The 26,591-nt window shown below is 39.9% G+C and overlaps 1 protein-coding gene across 1 annotated transcript in view; it reads left to right on the top strand.

The window, feature by feature from the left end:
* PKHD1 (PKHD1 ciliary IPT domain containing fibrocystin/polyductin) overlaps window positions 1–26,591 on the top strand; it is a 531,849-nt gene that overhangs the window by 263,112 nt on the left and 242,146 nt on the right. Inside the window, exons 49-51 of the mRNA XM_062186248.1 lie at window positions 12,650–12,827; window positions 13,996–14,191; window positions 25,953–26,018. Of these exons, the coding sequence (XP_062042232.1) occupies window positions 12,650–12,827; window positions 13,996–14,191; window positions 25,953–26,018 (440 nt within the window). The remainder of the gene's footprint in view (window positions 1–12,649; window positions 12,828–13,995; window positions 14,192–25,952; window positions 26,019–26,591) is intronic.

The raw sequence follows: 26,591 nt of genomic DNA, 5'->3' as shown, positions 1-26,591 counted from the left end.
CACCACTGTCAGTGCTGGCATTTGGCCTAGATGGCTAAGTGCTGATCTGACGTTGGTTGTTTTTGGCCCTGGTAATGGTCAATCAAGGCATCTTGCCTATTCAGGGATAGGTCTTTTATGTTTTTGACTTTCAGAGTGTACCATATGACCTTTTCTACTACTTGCTGTGATGAAGGTATATTTGATAACATCCTTCTTAGGCTGTACAACAGAAAGCTAGTGCTGCACATGAGTGCCTATGGAATTGGATCCTGAATAAATTTGAATTCATGTAGCTGAATAAATTCAGAGATTTGAAAGACAATGCGGGGACCAGTGCTGTGGCACACTAGGTTAATCTTCTGCCTGCAGTGCCGGCATCCCATTTTGGTACCGGGTCTAGTCCCGGTTGTTCCTCTTCCAGTCCAGCTCTCTGCTGTGGCCTGGTATTGTAGTAGAAGATGGCCCAAGTGCTTGCGTGCCTGCACCTGGCTCCTGGCTTCTGATCAGCGCAGCTCTAGCCATTGTGGTCATTTGGGGAGTGAACCAACGGAAGGAAAACCTTTCTCTCTGTCTTCTGTCTCACTATCTGTAACTCTACCTGTCAAATAAGTAAATAAAATATTATTTTTTAAAAAGGCAATGCATGAGGGGAATAATGCATAGGATAAGGGGAAAGAAGAAAGGATTATAGTATCAGATTATTAGATGCTGGTTATAAGGGAAAAAAAGCATCAAAATACATGTACAGAAGACAGAAGGAAAAGTACAGCCTGGTGGTTTGATACTATCTCGAGAGGGGTTGATGTTTATAGGGGCCTTCAGAAACTGAAGAGAGACTCTGAAAAATGATTCCTTTGAAAATTGTATCTGCAACACATGGAAACTAAATAAGAACATAAAACACTCTAAAAATTGACTTATAAATATTCTGCTAATGGAAAAAATTTGAGAAATAATTAAATCCATTAAAGTGAACAGAGGGATTTTTGTGGTCACATTGCTGGAATTAAGAAAAATCTTGGAAATATCTACCCAACTAATTACACTATCACATAAAACACTTATGTAACTGTCAAGAAGGTAGGAATGATAGGTAAGAAAAGAATGGCAAAAATATAGGTTATTAAGGCAGGGAGAATTATATGTAAGCTTATGGAAACATTTGAACAAATAGTGTTCTTCCTCTGGTCTATAGTAATACTATAAAAGTGGCTTCACTGAGACAAGTTGACTAGAATAGGAGACACATGCATTTTTAAGGAAATCTTAGCATTTTCCTAAACGAGAATCTCAAATTATTATTATTTTTTTTAGTGTGTACTGTTTGTATGTGATCCATGGCAATTTTCTGACTATTAAATGGATGTTTAAGTCCTGTTGGCAAATATCCTATTGATATGGGGTTGCCTACATCAAACTCTGATAACTTACAATCAATTAGTTATTACCTTTGATTAGTAAGTTTCTAATAAATCTCCTGGCACTCATTGTGACTTTCTGAATAGCCTTCTCTGGTGGAGAGAAATAACATTCAGTAGTGAGTTGAAGTGTTTTGATACATTTAACATTTGCTTATTTACTTATCAAAAAGTAATAAATGTTTTATTTCTTACTGTAAATCATCAATTGGACACTTTGATATATCAGTCCTCTCTTGGATTTAGGTCTTGTGATTAATTTTTCAGAGCCCATGTTTCCCAATGAGAGCTGAAAGGATGTGCTTTCAAAAATTGAAAAATGTGGAATTATTTTCTAGTGGACCATGGGGAATCTGATTTTAAATACCAACCCCAATACCTACTCTAGCCAAACTTATCTATTTTTTTAAACTTTTATTTAGTAAATATAATTTTCCAAAGTACAGTTTATGGATTACAATGGCTTTTTCACCCCCATGACTTCCCTCCTACCTGCACCCCTCCCATCTCCCGCTCCCTCTCCCATTCCATTCACATCAAGATTCATTTTCAATTCTCTTTATATACAGAAGATTGATTTAGTATATATTAAGTATAGATTTCATCAGTTTGCACCCACACAGAACATAAAGTATAAAATACTGTTTGAGTACTAGTTATAGCATTAATTCACATTGGACAACACATTAAGGACAGAGATCCCACATGAGTAAGTACACAGTGACTCCTGTTGTTGGTTTAACAATTTGACACTCTTGTTTATGGCATCAGAAATCTCCCTAGGCTCTAGTCATGAGTTTCTAAGGCTATGGAAGCCTCTTGAGTTCGCTGACTTCGATCTTACTTAGACAAGGTCATAGTCAAAGTGGAAGTTCTCTTCTCCCTTCAGAGAAAGGTACCTCCTTCTTTGATGGCCCATTCTTTCTACTGGGATCTCACTCACAGAGACTTTTCATTTAGGTCCTCTTTTTTTGATATTTCTTACTTCCAATTTGCCTCTTCTTACCAAATCTAATATAAATTTATTTCTTATAAGATGATTTTCATTGAATAAATATATTGGTTGGGACTATTGTGCTAGACAGACTCTTGATTCAATAGAAGAAGAAAGAACTAGGATGACTGAGGACAAAAGGTTAGGAAATATAATGGGGAGAGCCAAGATGGCTGAATAGGGAAAAGACATGGGAAGATAATAGAAGAAAATCAAAATAAATGCATTTCCATGGGAGAATTGGAAAGAAGTTTGTAGTGGAATTTTAGAGAAAGAAGAGACGCCATGGGATTGCATACACAGTGCAAACATGCAGCAACACCTGATTGGACACTAGGCTGGTAACTCCTGCAGCCAGGGACTGGAGAAGATGCCACCTTCTGGGACTGAGAACAAGCCTCTGGATATCCACTGAAAAACAGACACTCCACTAAGCCACACAGGCATAGTTCAAAGATAACAGCCGCCAGAGGAAAAATCCAACAAGTATTTCTACAAATGCCTAAAAATAAATGAAGAAATACAAGAAACATGAACAAAGAAGACAATGTGACTCATCGAAAGTAACACAATAACACTTTAATATCAGAATGTGAAGATGAAAAGATTCATGAAATGCCTGAAAAGGAATTCAAAAGAATGATCATAAGATTGCTCAAAAACACAGAGAAATAAATACATGAGATAAAGAAATCCATACAAAACATGGATGAAAAATTTTGCTGGGGGATAGAGATTTTTTTTTTGACAGGCAGAGTTAGAGAGAGAGAGAAAGGTCTTCCTTCCGTTGGTTCACTCCCCAAATGGCCACCACAGCCGGCGTGCTGTGCCGATCTGAAGCCAGGAGCCAGGCACTTCCTCCTGGTCTCCCACGTGAGTGCAGGATCCAAACACCTGGGCCATCCTCCACTGCCTTCCTGGGCCATAACAGAGAGCTGGACTGGAAGAGGAGCAACCGGGACAGAACCGGCGCACCTACTGGGACTAGAACCCAGAGTACAGGCGCCGCAGGCAAGGATTAGCCTAGTGAGCCGCAGCGCCAGCCAGGGATAGAGATATTGAAGAGAAATCAAATCGAAATATTCAAAATGAAGAATTCAATATGTCAAATAGAAAATACACTGGAAAGCCTAACAACAGACTTAGTGAGGCAGAACACAGGCTATCTAAGCTAGAAGGTAAATCCAGCTAGAACACACACAAAAAATAGAAATACTGAAAATAGTGTTTGAAATTTATGGGATGCTATCAGATGACCAAACATAGGTATCTGAGGATTTCCTGAAGGTATGGAAAGACAGAATAGATTAGGAAGCCTATTTAGTGAAAAAGCAGCAAAACGTCCCTAATTTGGAGAAAGATAGGGACATCCGAGTACAGGAAGCACATAGAACTCTCAATAGACATGACCAGAAAAGATCTTATCCATGACACATTATAGTCAATCTTTCTACAGTAAAGCATAGAGAAAAGATTTTACAATGTGCACAAGAGAAACATTAGATTACATTCAAAGGATCCCCAGTTGGAATAACAGCTGGTTTATCATCAGAAACTCTACAGGCTAGGAAAGAATGGAGAGATATAGTCCAAGTATTAAGATAAAAGAGCTGTCAACCCAGAATACTGTATCCAGCAAACCCTCATTTATAAATGAAAGTTAAATAAAGACCTTTCCAAACAACAGAAATGAAAGAATTTGTCATCACATGGCCAGCCTTTCAAATGATCTTGAGGATATGCTACACAGAGAATCAGAGCATGATAGTCATCATTAAGAAAGAATGTGAAGGCAATGCAGAAGTACAGAACTAGACCCCTACCTTACACCTTACACAAATATTGACTCAAAATGGATCAAAGACTTAGATCTATGAACCAATACCATCAAATTACTAGAGAACATTGGGGAAACGCTGAAGGACACTGGCATAGGCAAAGACTTCTTGGAAAAGAAATCAAAAGCACAGATAAATGGGATTATTTCAAGCTGAGAAGCTTCTAAACTGCAAAAGAAACACTTCTCAATGTGAAGTAATAACTGACAGAATGGTAGAAAATATTTGTAAACTATGCAACTGATAAAAGGTTACTATCCAGAATCTACAAAGAGCTTAAGAAATTCAACAACAACAAAACAAAGAACCCACTTTAGATATGGGCAAGGACTTGAACAGGCATTTTTCAAGAGAGGAAATTTTACTGACCAACAGTCATATGAAAAAAATCTTTATGATCACTGTCCATCAGTAAAATGCAAATCAAAACCACAATGTTTCATCTCACCCCAGTTAGAATGGCTCTGATACAGAAATCCATAAGCAACAAATGCTGACAAGGATGTGAGGAAAAAAGTACCCTAGTCTGCTGTTGGTGGGGATGTAAATTGGTGCAGCCACTGTGAAAAACAGTATGGAGATATCTCAAAAATCTGAAAATAGACCTATCATATCATCCAGCCATCCCACTCCTGTGAATTTACCCAAACCAAAAGAAGTCAGCATTTGAGAGTTATCTGTACCCCTCATGTTCACTGCAGCTCAATTCACAATAGCTAAGATATGGAATCAACCCAGATGTCCATCAACTGAAGACTGGATAAAGAAATTATGGAATATATATGATTCTGGAGTACTGCTCAGCTGTAAAATAATCAAATCCTGTCTTTTGTGATACAATGGATGCAACTGAAAACCATTATACTTAGTGAAATAAGCCAGTCCCATAAAGACAGGTTTCATGTGTTTTCCCTGATAAGGGATAACTAATAGAGTACCTAAAATATAATGTATTAGAGTGAAATGGACATTGTGAGATTTGATAATGGTTTGAAACCCTTGTCTCTGTTGTTGAGGAACAGTATTTTTTTCTTCATACTATTTGCTAAACTTTTTTTACTTAGTATAGGGTTACCTATACAATAATTTAGTAAACTGAGAGATCTTTGTAAAAATTAAGGGTGAGAATGGGAGAAAGAGGAGGAAGAATTTTTGCAGCATGGGTGGGAGGGAGTTGGGGTGGGAAGAATCACTATGTTCCTAAATCTGTATATGTAAAGTGCATGAGTCTTGTATGACTTAAATAAAACTTAAAAAAGAATGTGACAGGAGAAAATCTAGTAAGAGTAGAAAAGAAATAAAAAGCAGACAGTAGAAATATTTATAAAAATTGACAGGACCATGTAGTTACATATCAATAATAACCTTGAATGTAAATGGCCTAAATTCTCCAATTCAAAGATATAGACTGACTGAATTGATTAACAAACAAGACCCATCATTTTATGCCTACAAGAAACACACCTCACCAACAAAGATTCATACAGACTGAAAGTGAAAGGATGGAAAATATAATCCATGCTAACAGAAAGCAAAAATGAACAGGTGTGGCCATTCTGATACCAAACAAAATCAATCCATTTTAACACAAACAAAAACTGTTAAAAGAGACAAAGAAGGGCATTATGTAGTTATAAGGGATCAATTGAACAGGAACATGTGACTATACTAAATCTATATGCACTCAATATCAGCTGCCTGGCTATTTAAGCAAACATTACTAAATCTAAGTGGACACATTGATTCCAATACAATAATAATGGGGGACTTCAACATCCCACTTTCATCAATGGACAGATCAAATAGATAGAAAATCAAGAAAGAAACAACAGAGGTATTCTACACTATGGACCAAATGAACCTAATTAATAACTACAGAACATTTCATTCCCACAGCAATATATCTTCTTTTCATCAGTGCAAGGAACTTTCTCTAGGATAGACCATATTATAGGCCATAAAACTACTCTCAACAAATCAAAAAAATTGAAATCATACTATGCATCTTTCCTGACCATAAAGGAATGAAGCCATAAATCAATAACTCAAGAATCTCTAGAATGCATGCAAAAACACGGAGACTGAAAAACATGAATCTTAATAATCAGTGGGCCATAAAAGAAATCAAAATAGAAATCAAAAAATTTGTAGAAAAGAATGAAGATGACAACCTTACATATAGAACTTATGGGCTGCAACCAAAGCACTCCTAAGAGGTGAGTTTATAGCAATTAGTGCCTACATCAGAAAATTGGGAAGACATCAAATAAATGATCTGATAGTGCATCTCAAGGACCTTGAAAAGCAAGAACAAACCAAGCCCAAAATTAGTAGGAAAGAAACAATTAAAATTAGCGAAGAACTAAATAAAATTGAAACAAAAAACACAAAAGATCAGCAAAATGAACAGCTGGATGTTTGAAAAAAATAAAATTGATACACCATTGATATAACTAACCCCACCCCCCCAAAAGAGGGAGAAGACCCAAATTAATAAAATCAAAGAGGAAAAAGGAGATGTAACAACAGATACAGCAGAAATGAAAAGAATCATCAGAAATTTCTACAAACAGCTATATGGCAAAAAAATTTGAAAAATCTAGAAGAAATGGATAGATTTATGGACACATACATTCTACCAAAATTAAGTCATGAAGACATAGAAAACATAAATATACCAATAATCAAGACAGAGATTGAATCAGTAATAAAGACCTTCCCTGCAAGGAAAAGTCCAGGACTGATGGCTTCACTGATGAATTTTACCAAACCTTCAAAGAAGTAGTAATTCCAATTCTTCTCCAACAACTGAAAGGGAGAGAATTCTCCCAAATTCCTTCTATAAGGCCAGCACCCCCTTAATTCCTAAGCCTCAAAAAGATACAACAGAGAAAATGAAATATAGACCAATATTCCTGATGAACAAATACAAAAATCCTCAACAAAATGCTGGGCAGTTGAGTCTAACAACACATCAGAAAGATCATTCACACAGATCAAGTCAGATTTATCCCTGGTATGCTGGGATGGTTTGCATATGCTAATCAACAAATGTGATGCATCACATTAACACACTGAAGAACAAAAAGTATGTGACTACCTCAATAGAAACAGAGAAAACATTTGATACAATACAACATCCTTGTTTGATGAAAACCTTAAGCAAATTGGTTATAGAAGGAACATTCCTCAACATAATCAAGGCAATGTATGACAAACTCACAGCCAACATCATATTGAAAGGGGAAAAGTTGGAAGCATTTCCACTAAGATACCGAATCAGACAAGGATTCCCACTCTCACTATTACTATTCAGTGTAGTTCTGGAAGTTTAAGCCACGGCCATTAGGCAAGAAAAAGAAATCAAAGTGTTCCAAATTAAAATGGAGGAAGTCAAATTTTCCCTGTTTGCAGATGACATGATCATATAAATAAGAGAGCTGAAACACTCCACTTGGTGAATTTCGGAACTCGTTAGAGAGCTGTAGGATATAAAATCAACACACAAACATCAATAGCCTTTGTAAATACAAACAATGCCATGGCTGAGAAAAAATTTGTAAGATCAGTCCTATTCACAATAGCTACAAATGATTAAATGCTATGGAATAAGTTTAACCAAGGAGGTGAAAGATCTCAATGAATGTTAACAAAATATTAAATAAAGAAGTAGAAGACACCAAAAAAAAAAGTAAAATCTTCTGTGTTCATGATTTGGAAGCAATAATATTATCACAATATTCATACTACCCAAAGAAATTTACAGACTTAATGAAATTCCAATCAAAACACCAATGAATTCTTAGAACTAGGGAAAAACATGCTGAAATTCATATGAAAACATAAGAGACCCCAAATAGCTAACAGAGTCTTAAACAACAAAAACAAAACTGGAGACATCACAATACCATGTTTCAAGACTTCTTACAAGGCAGTTATAATCAAAACTGGTACAAAATAGACATGTATACCAATGGAATAGACTAGGAACCCCAGAAATAAATCCATACATCTATAGCCAACTAATCTTTGAAAACCAGCTAAAATCACACCATGGAGAACTATGAAACAAGGCCCCTACCTTATACTGTATGGAAATATCACCTGAAATTGGATCGAAGACCTATATCTATGATCCGATATCAAGAAATCACTAGCGAAAAACATCAGGGAAAGTCTTCAAGACATTGGCCTAGGTAAAGACGTCTTTAAAAAGACTCCAGAAGCACAGGCAATAAAGCAAAAATAGATAAATGAGATTACACCAAGTTAAGAAGCTACTGCACTGCAAAAGAAATATTGGACAAAGCGAAGAGGCACCCAACAGAATGGGAGAAAATATTTGCAAGTTGTAGAACTGGTAAAGGATTAGTATCTAGGATCTATAAAAGAATCTCAACAACAGCAAAACAAATAATCCAGCTAATAAACAGGCAAAGGACATGAGCAGGTATTTTTCAAGAATGAAATACAAATGTCTGTCTGACACATAAAAAATGCTCAGGATGGCTAGCCTGAGCTAGTAATGCAAGTAAACAATGATGTTTCATCTCACTCCATTTTGAATGCCTGTCATGCAAAAATCAAAAAATAATAAATACTAGTGAGGATATAGGCAGAAAGTACCTTAGTCCATTGTTGGTGGGAATATAAATTTGTACAACCATTATGGAAAACAAAATGGAGATTTCTCAGAAATCTAAAAATAAATCTACCATATGACCCAACTATCCTACTTGTGATTATTTACCCAAATGAAATTAAATCATCATATGAAAGGGTTATTTGTATCCCCATGTTTATTTTCGCTCAGTTCACAATAGCTAAGACATGGACTCAACCCAGATGTCCATCAGCTGATGACTGGATAAAAAAAATGTGTATGTACACTATGGAATATTACTCAACCATAAAAAAATGAAATTCTGTCTTTTACAGCAAAATGTATGCAACTGGAAACCATTATGCTTAATGAAATAAACCAGTCTTTCGTTCTTTCTTTTTTTTTGACAGGCAGAGTTAGACAGTGAGAGAAAGAGAGAGACAGAAAGGTCTTCCTTCTGTTGGTTCACCCCCCAAATGGCCGCCATGGCTGGTGCGCTGCGCCGATCCGAAGCCAGGCGCTTCCTCCTGGTCTCCCACATGGGTGCAGGGCCCAAACACTTGGGCCATCCTCCGCTGCCTTCCCAGGCCACAGCAGAGAGCTGGACTGGAAGAGGAGCAACTGGGACAGAACCGGCGCCCCAACTAGGACTAGAACCCGGAGTGCTGGTGCCGCAGGCAGAGGATTAGCCTAGTGAGCCACAGTGCCGGCCAAAATAAGCCAGTCTTAAAAACACAAATACCATATGTTTTCTCTGTTATTTGCAGCTAATATAGAATACAAAAAATGTGTAAGAATGAAATGGACATCTTATGATATAATTGTGCTTTTTAGCCCTTGTTTATTCTCCTGTGTAACTGAGGTCTTCCTAGTTGTTGAATATTATGGTTGGTGGTGAAGTAAGCCTGTCAAGGTAGTGTGGATTAAAATGCAAAGACTGATGAAAAGAATATAGGGGAGGGAAAGTGAGGGATGGGGAGGAGGGAGGGAAGTGTGGTTGCCTCTTGGAACTGTACATATGGAATGTATGCAATCTGTTCTCTTAATATTAATAAAAAAGAAGTAAGGTAAATGTGAAGGGACTTTAGCATTCTTATAGTTTTCTGAAGATTATAATTTAAAAATAAATTCCACAAATGTAACAGTCTTCTATTTGAGAATGTGAACAAGCTCAGCTAGAAGATGGGAAAGGAAGAAATATCACAGAGGGGTTTATGCAGTGGAGTGGAAGTTGGCACGTATGGCTTCAGGACCATTCTGATTCTCAGATTATTAGATAATCATGAGTTAATTATTGTCCTCTAGTTCCGACTTAAGGCCTGATGTAAGTGGTGGGGAAATATCCTTAAGTATCTGAGGCCTAAAAACTGGAAGATGTTTTTCCCCTTCTGCAAGATCTGAAGGTTAGGTGAATAATGCATAAGAAAATCTGGAGGGGGGGCAGCACTGTGGCTCAGTGGGTTAACACCCTGGCCTGAAGTACTGGCATTCCACGTCAGCGCCAGTTCTAGTCCCAGCTGCTCCTCTTCCCATCCAGCTCTCTGCTGTGGCCTGGGAAAGCAGTAGAAGATGGCCCAAGTCTTGGGCCCCTGCATCCACGTGGGAGACCCGGAGAAGGCTCCTGGCTCCTGGCTTCTGGTCAGCACAGCTCCAGCAGTTGAAGCCAATTGGGGAGTGAACCATTGGATGGAAGATCTCTCTCTCTGTCACTGCCTCTCCTCTCTCTGTGTAACTCTGACTTTCAATAAATAAATAAATAATCTTTAAAAAAAAGAAAATCTGGGGAATGAATAGTTATTTTATTTCAAAATGCCTTGAGCATTTCTTTGTCCATTTTATTTCATTTAATTAAGAGATGAAATGAGCATATTTAATCTTAAAAGAAATATATATGCTGCATAGCTAGGGTCAGTGCTCTGTATTGGGAAAGGTTTGGCGTATGATTTTAAATGATCAAATATCCTGGGTAAAATTCCAGACACTGAGATAAGTTATACAGAGTGACCAATCTGGCACAGTTGAGGTTCTGTACCAGGTGAATTGTATATAGGCATTGATGGGCATGGTTAAGGCTACTGAGTGCTTTACATTGTTTAAGTTTCACTGCAGCTAAGTAAATATATATTTACAATGATGAATTTTATTTAAAGAAGAAACTAAAGCTGAAAAAGCATTGGTATCTGTTCAAGTTCACACCCTCCATTGTGCACAGATCTTTATTTCCAATTTATACCCATTTAATTCTGGCTTCAATGCCTAGCATTCAACACTGAAAGTTGCTTTTTATAATATGCCATGGTTTATTAATCAGCTTTAGATACACTTGTGCCCCACCTCAATGTGCAAACAAACATCCTCCTTTGTCTTATTTTCTTCTGCTTTGAGAATTTAATTATCTGCCTACAGCAAAACACGACAGTTAAAGATTCTCATGAAAACCAAAAAGGGAAAGGACAATTACAATGTGTGTTTTTTTTTTCTTTCTGACATTCACATTATTTTAATTTCTATTTTGACTTTGTTTTAGGATCTTAGCATGTGGATAAAAATATTTATATTTTAGTAGTCTTAAAATCACTCACTGGATGGGCTGTATAGAATAATTTGGGGGATACTGGGTCATAAATTTATAGCTGTAGCCCATGACATTCACATATCACTTTTACCATATTCTGCCTCAACTTCCTCATTTGGTAAAATGCAGTTTTTCTCAAAACCCTTTATAAACATTAGGAAAATGGCCCTGACTACTTTTAAAGTAAGATCTTATCCAGCATTTTTCATTCCAAAATACATATGATTTGAATGCCATTGTGTAAAGTGCCCTGGGCCAGGGCAGAGGATTTCAAGAGGAAGACATCTCTAACTTAAGGATCTCACAACTTATGTCCATTTTTTAAATTTTAGATCTATTTTCATTTTATTTCAAGAGGAGAGAGATAGATATCTATCTATCTATATCTATCTATTAGACATCTTTCATTGACTAATTTACTGTTCAAATGCCCTCATTAGCCAGGGCTGGGCAATGCTGAAACCAGGAGCCCAATCCAGGCTTCCACACGAGTGGCAGGGCCAGCTGCCTCTAGAGAGTGCATAAGCAGGAAGCTGGTGTGGAACTAGAAGAGCCCGTACTAGAACCAGCACTCTGATTTGGTATGCATACATTCCACGCATTGTCTTAATTGCTGCACCAAGTGTGCACCCACAATATTTGTTTTTAAGAAGTAAATTCAAGAACACTAAGGTTCTATAATGGCAGTGAGCATTGGAAATTTGATAAACTGCAAGGAGAAGAGCTAGGCTACCTCATTATCAGCTACAAAGCCACTCCTGCTGGATGATTGCAGCAGGGTGTCTGAGTATCCAGGCATGTCAGGTCCTGAGTCTCAGTCACTGCTCACTATACTCACTATAGGAATATGTCATAATAAAAATAATATATTCTCCATTATTGATGAAGCTGACCTATGGCATAATTCTGCCTGTGCACATTTCTTTGTTAAAGTATGTGGTCCTGGTACATATAAACTCATTAGGGTAACATTTCTTAGTGGCTTAAGATCTGAGCATTCCCATTAGCAGATATTAGGCCAGTGAAATGTGCAAGAAATTCAATGACAGCTATCCAGTGGGCTGTTTTGAACTACATGGTGATTACCAAAACCTTCATTGATGTACAAAGAATATAAGAATTAAAAAAAAAAAAAAGAAAAAGTGTATTATATTTGGTGAGGGGAGAATTTGATTGGGAATAGGCAAATAACTTTAGAACTCATTTGTTCCATTTGTTTCTCTTTTAAAATCAACCTAGAACTGATGCTCCTGATGTTTCTTACAATTTAACCTTGACTGACAGCAGAAATAAGTCAACCACTGTCAATTACGTAGATGACACATTGTCTAACCTTCATGGCTGGATGGCTCTGCTCTTGGACCAAGAGACCTACTCATTGCGATTTGAGAATCCTTGGATCTACAGCTCTCTGCAGGTAACCCCAGGACTCCATTCATTGAAGTGCCCCATTCCCAATAAGGAATTCTGATTTTTCTTCTGGGAAATAGGTTGCAAATATTAATCATTGCCTGATGCTGATAAAGAAAGCAACAGCTGCATGATGAGTAGATGTTGGATGTAAGATTTGGATTTTTTTAACTTGGAAATTTAAGAATCTGTTTAAATCTCAATCTTGAGTGCAGAATGGTTTTTCTTGAAATTTTAAATTAATTAATTCAATGAAAATTAGTCTCTAAGAACACTGTAGAATTGCATTTTTTTTAAAATTACAGATCAAAACCCAACAGATCCCAATAGAAGTGTCTGCAGCCAGAGAAAATGTCTTAACCAGGCATTTACACATTTCATACTGCCACCTTGTGGTAAAAAGTTAAGTTGCAAAAAGAGGTCCATGTGAGTTCCCAGGCTGGTTTAGGTTGAAGGAATTTTACCTAGGGGAAGTAAAAATAGGGACAGTCATGTGAAAAGTGGATGCATTTTATGCCCTCCCCCCAATGGAGTGGATTCTCTCAGCTTTTCTTCCTTTCAGTACATTTCTGTCCTCTTGTGTTGTCATAAATATCCCCTAACGGGATAGCATATGATAGATGGAAGTTGCTTCAGGTATACCATAGTTAGGAGGAATTCAGAACAGGATCTTGTTCTTTCCACTATGACTGTCAGAAAGGATGTGTCCCTGTTGTTCATTTCCTTGAGATTCCCATGTGCACATTTTGGGGAATTTTCATAAAGTGAAGGCAGTAGGGTATGATTCTAGAGGTGGAAACCTTGGGCCCAGCATGGCCCTGCTTTGTGACATGGGGCAAGTTACTGAACTTATGCCTGTGTCAGCTTCATCAGCTATAACGTGGGACAGGAAAAGCAACCACCAAGGCATAAATGACTCAAACGAAGACTGCCTGATTGTCTGATAAGTGCTCCAGCACTGGTAGTATTGTTGTAAATAGTTGACACTCATCGTTGCCTGCCTTTTCAAGTTGTGGGGAAAGCTGAAAAGGAATTCAAGACCTGTGCCTGTGTCTTTTAGCTGTCCAGGTCTACATTATCCTATTTCTAAATGGTTCTAACTATGTTTTCTATAGTTCATTTTGGCACAACTTTCTTACTAATTGAACACTGTTGTATTTTTTTCTCCTTTCCAGTACTCAGCAACATTTGACAACTTTGCTCATGGGAATTACCTCCTGCTGGTGCACACAGATGTGCCACCTTATCCTGACGTCCTCATACATTGTGGGAGTCAAGTGGGCCGCTCCCTTCTGTCTCTTCCATCCCCTGGTCAGGACCAAAGCTGTGACTGGTTCTTCAGCAGCCAGCTGAGACAACTCACCTATCTGGGTAAGTATCTGACTGGAGAAGTGTCTTAGGGGGCACAGGCAGAAACGATGCTTCACTCTTAGACTACGGACATGTATGCTATGAAGGGAGGGCCTGGTGTTGGGGTTAAGTGAGTATGTCCTGAAATCAGACTCCCTGGGTTTAAATTCCAGCTCCAGTGCTTACCAGCCAGGGGATACTGAGCAGGTACTCTTTCTTTCAAGTCTCAGCCTTTTCATCTGAAAAGCAGGATAATAATAGGGCCAATCTTAAAGGATAGGAAATTAAATAAAAGATAACATGTAAAACTCATAGTAAGACTGCTAATACCACAGCAAGTGCTTAGTATACGTTGGTAGTATTTTTTTTTTTTTAATTTTTGACAGGCAGAGTGGACAGTGAGAGAGAGACAGAGAAAGGTCTTCCTTTTGCCGTTGGTTCACCCTCCAATGGCCGCCCCGGTAGGTGTGCTGCGGCCGGCGCACCGTGCTGATCCGATGGCAGGAGCCAGGTGCTTATCCTGGTCTCCCATGGGGTGCAGGGCCCAAGCACTTGGGCCATCCTCCACTGCACTCCCTGGCCACAGCAGAGAGCTGGCCTGGAAGAGGGGCAACCGGGACAGGATCAGTGCCCCGACCGGGACTAGAACCCGGTGTGCCGACGCCACAAGGCGGAGGATTAGCCTAGTGAGCCGCGGCGCCGGCCGGTAGTATTATTTTTTATAAAGGTTTATTTATTTACTCGAAAGGGAGAGTTATAGGGGGGTGGAGAGAAAGAGAGAGAGAGAGAGAGAGAGGTCTTCCATCTGCTGGTTTACTCCTCAGATGGCTGCAGTGGCCAGAGATGCGCTGATCTGAAGCCAGGAGCTTCTTCTAGGTCTCCATGCAGGTGCAGAGGCACAAGCACTTGGGCCATCTTCTACTGCTTTCCCAGGTCATTAGCTAGGAGCTAGATCAGAAGTGGAGCAGTCAGGACTCGAACTGGTGCCCATATGGGATGCCAATACTGTGGGTGGCCGCTTTACCTACGATGCCGCGTCACTAGCACCAGTAGTAGTATTTTTAATTCACTGTGGGTTAGCGTTGTATTCATAGTAAAAAGAACTCTGTATGAGATGCATGTAATCTAAGAGGAGACAGCGTAGTTAAGACATCACAGTCAGGTGTTGTAGGTTAAACTGCCACAGGAAGTTCTGCTTCTGATCCAACTTCTTGAAACTGTGCCTGGGAGAGCACTGGAAGATAGTGCAAGCACCTGGATCACTGTCACCTCCATGGGAGACCAGCATGGAGTTCTAGCCCTGGCCTTAGCAGCCATTTAGGTAGCAGGCTAGCAGTTGGAAGATCTCTTTCTTTCCCTCCTTGCCTCTTTTTCTGTCACTCTGTCTTTTGAGTGAATAAAGATCTTTTTTAAAAAGGCACCAGAGTGGCCGGCGCTGCGGCTCACTAGGTTAATCCTCCGCCTTGCGGCGCCGGCACACCGGGTTCTAGTACCGGTCAGGGCACCGATCCTGTCCCAGTTGCCCCTCTTCCAGGCCAGCTCTCTGCTGTGGCCCAGGAGTGCAGTGGAGGATGGCCCAAGTGCTTGGGCCCTGCACCCCATGGGAGACCAGGAGAAGCACCTGGCTCCTGCCATCGGAACAGCGTGGTGCGCCGGCCGCAGCGGCCATTGGAGGCTGAACCAATGGCAAAGGAAGACCTTTCTCTCTGTCTCTCTCTCACTGTCCACTCTGCCTGTCAAAAAAAAAAAAAAAAAAAAAAAGGGGCACCAGAGTCCATGTGGGTTTCTCCCCGGGATGAAGGCTCATGGGCAGGGTTGTGTATACAGAAGCTGGGAGAGACTGCTGGACCTCTTGCAGGTGCGCCAAGTTCCACGTCAGATTTTCGGCAGGCACTGCTCCTTTTATTGGCTGCCTTTTTGTTAGAGTGCTGCTTCACTGATAACTGGCCACATTTCATTCATTTGTTGACCACTTCTTTGGTTATTGTTTGCTCACAACATTACCACAATCTCTTAGGATAGGAACTCTGGGAAAAAAAATCATAGACCTCTACACTTCCTCCCTTTGGCTGCTCCATGTGTGGGTTAAGACAGCTGACTACTCTTAGGCCCATCCGAGAGTGGAAGGGAGCAGAACCCAGGCATTCTGGCTCCTGGCTTTGGATCCCTCCACTAGAGTGTGCTGCCCACTAAATAATCACTGACCACCAACTGGAAAGGATTGGGGTAGGGAGTAGGGTGACCAGCCAGGGATGTGGGAGAAAACTTCTCACTGATCCTGTGCCAGAGAAGAAAAGCCTGCACATGTGGTAGGTTTTGCCCCTTCATTTCTGCCTTTCAGTAGGGCAAGTTTTGCTTTTGTTCAGCAAATATCTTTAGGAAGTACAACTTTTTTTTGGAACACGCAGGACCAGAGCTTAAGGCTTTTGTTTTTGTGTTTTCAAAGGAGATTGATTACTTTATTTCACTTACCAATTAAAGGCAAACATTTATAGAATTTTGTGAAAGTGGAGCATCAAAATTACTTACCAAACAAAAAAGGAAAGGTAGTCATAGAAATGTTAGCCACCCTCTGTGATTGGCTGGCTCTTTTACCTGGTGTCTGGCATTACAATCATTCCATGCTCCAGTAGCTTCATTTACATAAGGTGAAGAGTATTGTTTCTTGGTGGTACAAAAGCTCCACACGTATTAGAATATGGTAAGTTCTAGTGAAAATATCATTCATTGCACTAAAAATTCCTCAAAGGATCATTTCTCTGGAGTCCCTCCTCAGCCACCTAGAATATTAACAATATTCTGTGTCTCAATTTCAGTGTACATGTGAAAACCTTTCAATTTTCCTATTTTACTAGATTTATAACTGAGATCCACAATAATATGTCGTGTACGATATATTGTCCTCATGATTTAAATGTTATATCATTGAGCAATTCTTATCCACAGAATAAGATAACATCACACATTTTAAAGTATCTTTTAAGGAGATGAGTTTGGTTGCCTTTTCTCACACTACTGAGCATTTTGCCCAGGGAACTATGTAAAGAGCAGACCCTTGGCAAAGCCCCTGTGGACTACACTTTGCGTCAGAGCCCAACAGGGGGCAGTATTCAACGTGACAAACCATTGGGAATGGCAGTTCCCAACTGGAACTTCCCACGTCATGCTTGGGGATGGAGGTGACCACAGAACAAGTGTTCTTTCCTATCAGCAAGGTTGGAAGTGAAATCCAGCAAGCCCATTTTCCTGCTCACACAATCTGATTCTCTGATAGCTCTTGTCTGCCTTTCTGAGTCATTTCCCGCTGCCTCCTTTCCCTGCTGTTTTTTCCAGGGATGTTTCAGTTCATGGTGAACTATTTTTATTTTTTAGTTACATTAACGCTATGAAATAATTAGTCAGCTAATTAATCTGGTTTACAAGCTTTGTAGGATTCTTCAGCTGTCAGTCAGCCCCAGGCCCGAGGCCTCCATCTAGTCTCAGCTCTCTCGCCCATGTGATTCCTGTTGCCATGGCTACTGGCTACATCTGCTGACACCCCACTCTCTATTTATTGCTTAATTAAGAATTTCACGCTCAGCCCTTATCTGCCTGGAAGAACAAGCGCACACTGTTAAGAAATTCCAAATTTAGGCCCAGGCACAAGGGGAGCCTTTCTTACAGGCTTGGCTGGATGGAGCCTCTCTAACGATCCTCTCGGCAGCCCAGCCGCCACCCTTCAATCAAAAATCATTAAATGGGGCAGAGATAATGAGCATGTAGCATATCGAAAGGAGGATGTTTGCTTGGTCCAAAGGAGGAGAAGCTGCTGGGCCTCTTGCTCAGCTCCACTTCAAAGGCAGACGAGCCCTCTCATCATGGGGGCCCGATAAAGCCTCATTTGTTCTGGGCTTGACTTATGCAAAAGGTCTGGTATGTCCCAGTGCCATCTCACAGACGTGGCTTCCCCCACCTCTTGCCTCCACCTCTACCACCCCTCCCTGGCCTTCCGAGTGCTCGTGTGTCAGCACTTAGGCAGCTGGGTCCCCCAAAGCATCAGGCTGGAGCGTATAATCACTGACTCTCCACTCACAATGGCCACTTGTAGGGGGGTGGCCAGGAGGAGGTCCCCATCACAATAGGAACACAATTATTGCAGCTGCTCGGGAGGGCCATGCTTCTTCCTGTAGCAATAGAATAGGACTTGCTCCAAACAGGGGGAGAAGGGCTAGGGGGAGGTGTTCTGGGTGGAGAGGGGTGGAGAAAACAATCTTGAGTTGATTATTCAGATTCTGACTCTTGGAAGCCCGATGTGGAGCCAGTGGGGTTCCAGCAGCTGCTGGTAGACAGCCCTCTTCTAATCATTGTACATTCTGTCAGGGGTCAACTTACTTTTGACCCTATCCTTTCATATTGGGAAAAGGCTCTTTAGGGCAAACTGTTGGGTTGTGGCAGGGTGCATTAAACACTCAGAGCCCCTTCTCCTTGCTTTATCCCCCACCCAACCAGCAGCCGGTGATAAATTTGTATCAGATGTTGTGCCATTCACAGTTGTCCTCCTGCGTTCACACAGCCCCCACTCACACCACAGAGAGGCAGCCGAGCTGGGATATTGTGTGGGGCGGCAGCTGAGAAGGTCTGCTCGAGAGGCTCTGGGGCTCCAGCCGCACCACCTTCTTCTGCTCTGCCTGGGAAACCACACTGTCTAGGCAGGCTGGCCAATACATGCGTTCAATACAGGCTGGCCAATACATGCCCCCTCACCAAGAGAAAGGCTGGCTGTGTGTGGGGGGAGCCAGGCTGTGGTCTCTGAGGAAGAGGACAGATGGACTTTATGTGTGTGCCAACCTCTCTGAAGGACTAAGTCTCCTTATGCAGACGGTTTAGAAGAGATGCTGTTAGTGTGGGAGATGCTGAAAATAAGGAATGTGCCCCTGAGTCTGAGGCTAGGCTTGTTGTGTTAGCTACTGTCTCGATCACCTGTTCCCAAAGCAGCAAGGATGCTGGGAGGAGCAGGACTGCCACCCATGCTCTTCGTTCATCCACAGGTCTGGAAGACCCCGTGCATCTTGAGAAGGAATCCTGTTAGTATCTAAGGAGGAGAGTAGACTCCCGGCTCCCCAGAGCTCTGCAGGAGGATTGGAGGCAGAGCTGAATCATAATCTTTTGCAACTCTGCAGCCATCCCCATGCTGAGGCCCTCTAAGGCAATCTATAGCATTCTAGTTAATAAATTAATTTACATTCTTGTAGAAAACTCATTCCCTAAAGATCCCCAAGGATTTTTACTGGTAATGTAGAGGACTGACTTGAGGGAAATGCACTACCTTTATGGCAAAATTATAGATAATGGCACAGGAGGTGGGACTGTGAAAAAGGATTTTGCCTCACGGTTAGAAGTGACTTTTCTAAAAGGAAAGGGAAAGAAGGAGGAGAGAGGAGAGAAGGGAAGATGGAAGGAAAGAAGATAGGGATGGGAGAAGGAGAGAGGGAAACTTAGAATTCAGAATTAAATAGATTTCTAGGAGTCACTCAGGCAGAGGAAATAATTCTTAGCAATGCTAGGTGGCTGGTGTATTTCTTTCAGATCATAGGTGGTACAGCTAGCAGAATTTGCAAACTTAGCTTTTCCGACTCCAGGTTGAGTACTTTTCTGGTATCTAATTTTTTTTTAAAGTATCTAAGCTTATATACCTACCCTTGTAAACCAGTTTTTCCTTTTATTTACAGGAAAGTTGTGTCTTTTAAGTAACATTTGTTTTCTAAACTAGATTTTTGAATACAATCTAAAGTTTGTCATGTCCTTATGCTTTCTGTACTATTATTTGCTTAATAGTTTTCTTTAGTCAATTGCTACACTGCCTTTTTTTTTTTTCAAAGATTTATTTATTTGAAAGGCAAAGTTACAGAGAGGGAGAGGCAGAGAGAGAGAGAGAGAGAGAGAGAGAGAGAGAGAGAGAGGTCTTCCATCTGCTGGTTCACTCCCCAAATGCCACAACGGCCAGAGCTGGGCCAATCCAAAGCCAGGAGCCAGGAGTTTCTTCCAGGTTTCCCACACGGGTGGCAGGGGCCCAAGCTTCCACTGCTTTCCCAGGCCATAGCAGAGAACTGGATTGGAAGTGGAGCAGCAGGATCTTGAACTGGCGCCCATATGGGATTCCAGCACCTGCAGGCTGCAGCTTCATTTTCTATGTCTCAGCACCGGACCCCTTATTTTTAAAACCAAACCTCTTCTTAAACAATAATATTTATAAAATTGTGGGTCTAATGGGCTACTTGTTTTTTCTAAAGTATATTCAATTTGTAACCACTAAAATAAAACATCTTATATCACTAAAATTGCTACTGCCTAATTTATATTTAATACGGGTCTGCAAGTTTGGGGTGTCATTGATGAAGGGTAGCAATTGTGAATACAGTGATCTTTTCCATTAGGGTCTTTCTCTTTACTGGCTAAGAACAAACCATATTTTTAAGAGTATAATACAAGGGAAATTTTATGATTTTTCAAATCAGTGTGTGTGTGTGTGTGTGTTTACTTGCTCTATGGCAAACATCTGGAATGCTTGTTCCTGGGTCTCTCTCTGGAAGCTTTGTTTCAACAGGTCTGTGACAGAGCTCAGGAAATCACAAATGCTCCCATGTAAATGAGGTAAACATTGCTCTCAGTCAAAATAACAATTGCTATTCTTTGAGTTAATTAAGAAGGTTTAATTGAACAAACTCTCAGGACTGTGGTTAATGCAGATATATCTGTTGACATCTCAATCAAGTTCTTTTATGTTTAAAAAATTTATACTCTTACATGGATGTTACTGGGGTTACTAGAAGACCCAAAGGTCATCACAGGATTTTCATTTAATATTTCTGAGAATGTCTTTAAAAGATCATATGTTATGAGGGCCATGATAACTTTTAGGCTGTTTCTGTGAAACTGAAATCAGACTGGTCCTATGTTAGGTGCCCAGGGATCAATTGCAAACAGGTCTTCTTTGTAGCTAAGTCAAGAGATCAATTTCTGGGGAATGAGATCAAGTTCCCTAGCAGGACAGGAGACACACAACCAGAGAATGCAGGTATGTGAAGTGGATCAAGAAGAGATGGAGGTAACGGACCAGGCAAGGTGAGATAGGCAGAGAGAAGACCAAACCCAGTAACTGGATCAGGAAGACAACACTGGATTCTGGGTCCTGGGCAGAGACTGGAGGTAAAGGCAGGAGTCAGGGTGAGGTTGGATGAAATTTACACACACCAATTGCAATGCTGTTTTTTGTTCTTTCATGGTGTGGTCAGTGGCTGATCCACATTAGGTAAATGTGGATAGAAGGGGAGGTTCTAATATGTACAGAAGCTGAAATAACAATGTGGGAATGGGGATAGGCATGGAAGAGTGAATTAGGGAAGGAGCCTATTGCTTACTAAGATGACACACATTTTTCTGATTTTAAATGCAAAGTACTTATTTTTCCTTCATAGTTTCAAAAGGATACTAGACTTAACTCTGAAGGGAATTAGTTTCTCTTCCCTGATGATCTAGTGAGGACAAAATTAACCAGGCATAACAATTTACCTGGGTAGTCACTTATATCACATCTGGTTTTATGACTCTTTTCTCCTACAAGAAGCCATTTTCTTAACACATTTCTCTCTTTCTCCTCCGTGTCTGTGTTTATAGCAAGTTTAGATCACATAATGTTCATCAGAAGAACTTGGCAATAATTGACTTAAAGACATTTTGTCTTTGCAAGGACCAGAGCCTCTTACAATCTGGGAAGGATCAACTACAATGGGACTCCATTTATAAACAAGAGAGATTAACCATTCTCATATTACAAATACAAAATCAAAAATCCTAAGCACTGAGAAAACATATGTACAATATCACAGCCTGTGTAATACTTTTTAAACTCTTCCCAAGTCAATACCTTTAATCTCAAACGATTTTCCTCCCTCTCTGCATTTGTTCAAGTTGGAAATGACACTTCATATTTACAGTGTTTTAGAGAGTCAAAACACCTAGCAAACTTTCACAGATCTGGATGCATTGCTTACAACTCTGTAATGCTATGATTCATCATGATTAGGTGCAGCTGCAAAAAGAGTAAAAGCATATTTCTTCTGCCTGTTAACTGGTGCCTAGAATAATGAGCCTGTTATAGTCACAGTATTGACAAAAGCTAGCAATGTTCTTTATGTGTCAGGCACTGTTCTAAGCTTGTTCTAAGAATTCCCCTTTCTTTTCTTCCCAATCACTCTGTGAGGTAAATAGTACAATTATTCCCATTTTCAAGTGAAGTGAATGAGGTTCAGGAATGGCCAATTGTCATTTGTATGTATCTAGAAACTCCAAGGGTCAGGACTCAAATGCAGGCTATTGTGTGACAGCATCCACATTTTATACTTTCCACATCCACATGCATATACTTTCTATGATCTCTCATGGCATAGAATGCTGTTTGGGAAGGAGTAGCCATCTGACCCATACTTAGGCACCCCAAAACCAGCACCAGACAAATATGCTGAGGTGGTGACATAGGAAATCACACACTTCCAATTGTTCCTACTTTTGGGAACTATTTTCTTTGATCCAGAAATTGCTTCTCTTCTCTGAATGACATTCACGCATTCAACTTCATAAGGTGAGCAATAGATTTTTCAATATCCTGTTTGGTTTTCCAATGTCTGTTTTAGGAAGGGTTCTTCTGGAGGTGGGGAATCATTTGTGCATGTGTGGAAACTGATGAAAATCAGTGGCCACTCAGTCCAGAAGCCATAAGTGCAGGCTAGTAGAGAGCTGTAGACATTATACAATATCAAGCCAGTATACTTTGGCTCACCAAGAATAGTGCTGGGTAAGGGATTCAGAAAATGAATAAATAGAACAGCCTTTGTTACGAGTCAGAAATGCTGGAACTGGCATTGTGGTGCTGTAGGTAAAGCTGCTGCCTGCAATACTAGCATCCCATTTGGGCACTGGTTCATCCCCGGGCTGCTTTGCTTCCAGTGCAGCTCCCTAATTGTCTGGGAAAAGCAGCAGAAAATGGACCAAGTGCCTGGGCTCCTGCTACCCACATGGGAGACCTGGATGAAGCTCCTAGCTCCTGACTTTGACCTGGCTCAGAATTGGTGATTGTGACCATCTGGGGAGTGAGCCAGTAGATGGAAAGTCCCTCTCTTTCTCTGTAACTCTGACCTTAAAAATAAATAAATAAATAAATAAATAAATAAATAAATCATTTTTGAAAAAGAATCAGGTATGCTGAGCTTAATTTCTTCAGTTTTAGTGATAATCGTCACTTAGCATATCTTTTTTTTTTTTTCACTTAAGGGGTTTTATGTGCATTGATTATTTTCCCTTCACTACCAATTTCTTCATTTAATGAGGAAAAATAGTGTTCAGTTCTTCCCTCAACCATTCTCCACATAGGTGTAATTTATGCTTGTTTTGGGTTGAATAAATCATTGTATAATGAATAGAGGGGCGTTGAGAAGGATCCTCGATATGTGGCTATTATTAGTTATTATCACAGTAATTATACTATTATGTTAGTGTCTCTGTTTCAAAGAGGAGGGTACCAATGCCCTGAGATATACCCTCATAGAAGTCATAGAAAGGAATGATTTTTATAATATCTTTAAGTGAACTGACTTGTCATTACAGTGTTTCCATGACTTTTTTTTTTTCTAACTTGCTTTTCTTAGAGTTTGATCCTGTAATGATATTTAACTCCTTTGTCTGGTAGAAGAGTATTCTGTTGTAGATTTTTTTATGTACTTGGATGCCATCATGGCCACATTCTCTTACCCTTTTCTTTCCAGTGATGCTTGACTTTTTTATTATTTTTCTCCTGATTTTAGTAGAGTACATAGAATATATTTAAATTATCCATTGAGTACTAAGTATACAGAATAGAGCTCTGTAAACCCAGGATTTTTTAATTGATCCATGAAAACTAAATATGAGTATCTGCATTTCCAGTAATATCTAGTGACAAAAGTTACATGACAGAAGTCCCTCCTCAAAAATTTGAAGACACAGTTAACAAAGCAATTCTAAATTAACAGTATATATTCAATAAATGTTTACTAAATTGATAATGATTTTGGGTTACATATTACATTATGGAATTACAAGTGTTTTTCAACATTAGTCAATGTGAACAGAAGTGGATGAGTTTGATACTACAGGAGAAAAATGAATAGATTTGTAACTGGTAGCTTTATTATTGTTATCATTACTACTGATTATTAATCTCAAGTGTGGGTGAAATATGCAATGGATAAATTAGCAATTTAAGGAGTCTTATTGTTGTTGTACCTGTTCTCAAGATGTTACAGCATAAGGATAAAGCCACAAACTCATGCTTTTTATAACTGAAAAAAAAAAAAAAAAAGATAAACCAACCAAAATAAGAAAAAAAGCAATGGAGAGGTCTCTTCATGGATCTCTTTGGGGATTATTTTCTTTGTAATGTTCTGAGACTCATGTCTTGTAATTAGAAAGAACAATATTAGGCCTATTCCATTTACAATTTTGGAAAAGGTTTAAGATCCCAGGGAAAAGTCCAGCGCCGCAGCTCACTAGCTAATTCTCCGCCTTGCGGCACTGGCACACCGGGTTCTAGTCCCGGTCTGGGCGCCGGATTCTGTCCCGGTTGCCCCTCTTCCAGGCCAGCTCTCTGCTATGGCCCGGGAGTGCAGTGGAGGATGGCCCAAGTGCTTGGGCCCTACACCCGCATGGGAGACCAGGAGAAGCACCTGGCTCCTGGCTTCGGATCAGTGCGGTGCGCCGGCTGCAGTGCGCTGGCCACGGCAGCCATTGGAGGGTGAACCAACGGCAAAAGGAAGACCTTTCTCTCTGTCTCTCTCTCTCACTGTCCACTCTGCCTGTCAAAAATAAATAAATAAATAAATAAAGATCCCAGGGAAACAAAAATGGAGAATATGAGTTTGGTCAAGGGCCTGAGGCTGCAGTCTTCAGCAGTGTTGGGCCCTCCAGTGGTGGGAGGTGCGGGCTGATATGACATCTGATAAGACAGAAAAGTAATTAACCGATAAAGGTGTTACAGGAAAAATGGAGTTCCCGCACCTGATTACTAATTAATCAGGCGTGAGAGCACCTTGTAGATGCATTCGCTACTTAATTATAGCAGCTTCTCTTGGCAAAGGAGCATATGTTCCCAGCTTAATCTACTGGTTTATACTGACATCAAATTGTCATTATCAGAAAGAATCAGGCCTTTTGATTATTTCCACTAATTTATTGAACACTTAAAATTAATGAACCCCAGGCCTTTTAAATGTGCTCAGTTGGTTTGGAAGATGGGAGGAGAAAGGGGGGTAGAGAGAAGCCTTCATTAAAAGGACAATTTGGATAAAGGTAAAGAAAATACATTTCATGGGTGATGTGAACTCTATTGGTGGAAAAAACATGAATTCTAAGAGCTGAGCCTACAAAATGATGGGGAGGAAATAGGATATAAGGTATACCCTGCTGGACACCATTGGCCTCTGAAGAACAAACATATGGCTAAAGGTTTTTTTTTTTTTTCTTCCTTCTAATTATTTATGTATCAATTCTCTTGGAGACCTCATTGCAATTAAGTTTAATTGAATAAAAGCAGTCAAAATCAAATGTTGGGAATCAATTGTCATATTAACTAACAAGGACTTTATGTTTTTATTTTGAAAATATAGTTAGTTTGGGCAGAATTTAATATAAAGTCATCTCTGTCATAGGTAAATATCTTTAGTATTCAGTTAATTTTTTACATCACTCCCAACTTGTGGTTGTTTGTATTCAGTTTCAGGTAAAGGCCAAATTCAAGTAATTCTACAAGTGAGGGAAGGCATACCTCCAACCATTGCAGGTGAGTATTAATGCAATAAATAGAAGTGCTGGTGCAGCAGAATGTACTCCAGTAGTTCCAGGAATTCCTCCTCCTGATTTTGTTTATAAATAATCAGGTATCCTCCCAAAAGCTTTCATGCCTAACAACTCCTTATTGTGTCACTCCTGGAACTAAAATATGTGTCTGCATGTCAAAGAAAGATATAAGGGTCCATTTATTTTTCAAAACAATGGAAAGTAAGAATTGAAACATGTAAATAAGCACATTTCATAAATTATGGACCATATGTGCACACAGGACTCCAGATCTACAGATGGGCTATTAGGCCCCCTCCACATGGAAAGAAAAATTCAGGGTACCTCTAAACTTTAATTGTTCCTGGTAATTTCAGGAAATCAGGATAAACAAACCCTCTCTCCAAAGTCAGATGGTTGTATGAAATCTTTTTAACTCAAAAAAGCCAAATTCTCAAAGACTAAACATGAGCATCTTGTGATGTATTTCAGTGTTCACTTTTGTTTATCTTGAGTCAATTTATGCATTTACAGAAGAGATAAATATTTTCAAAGAAAAAGTCTTTCTTTGTTTTCA

This window comes from Lepus europaeus, chromosome 3 (assembly GCF_033115175.1).
Source record: "Lepus europaeus isolate LE1 chromosome 3, mLepTim1.pri, whole genome shotgun sequence".
Classification (NCBI taxonomy): domain Eukaryota; kingdom Metazoa; phylum Chordata; class Mammalia; order Lagomorpha; family Leporidae; genus Lepus; species Lepus europaeus.
The sequence above is the reverse complement of the archived record's forward strand: the minus strand, read 5'-3'. Positions and strand labels throughout refer to the sequence as shown.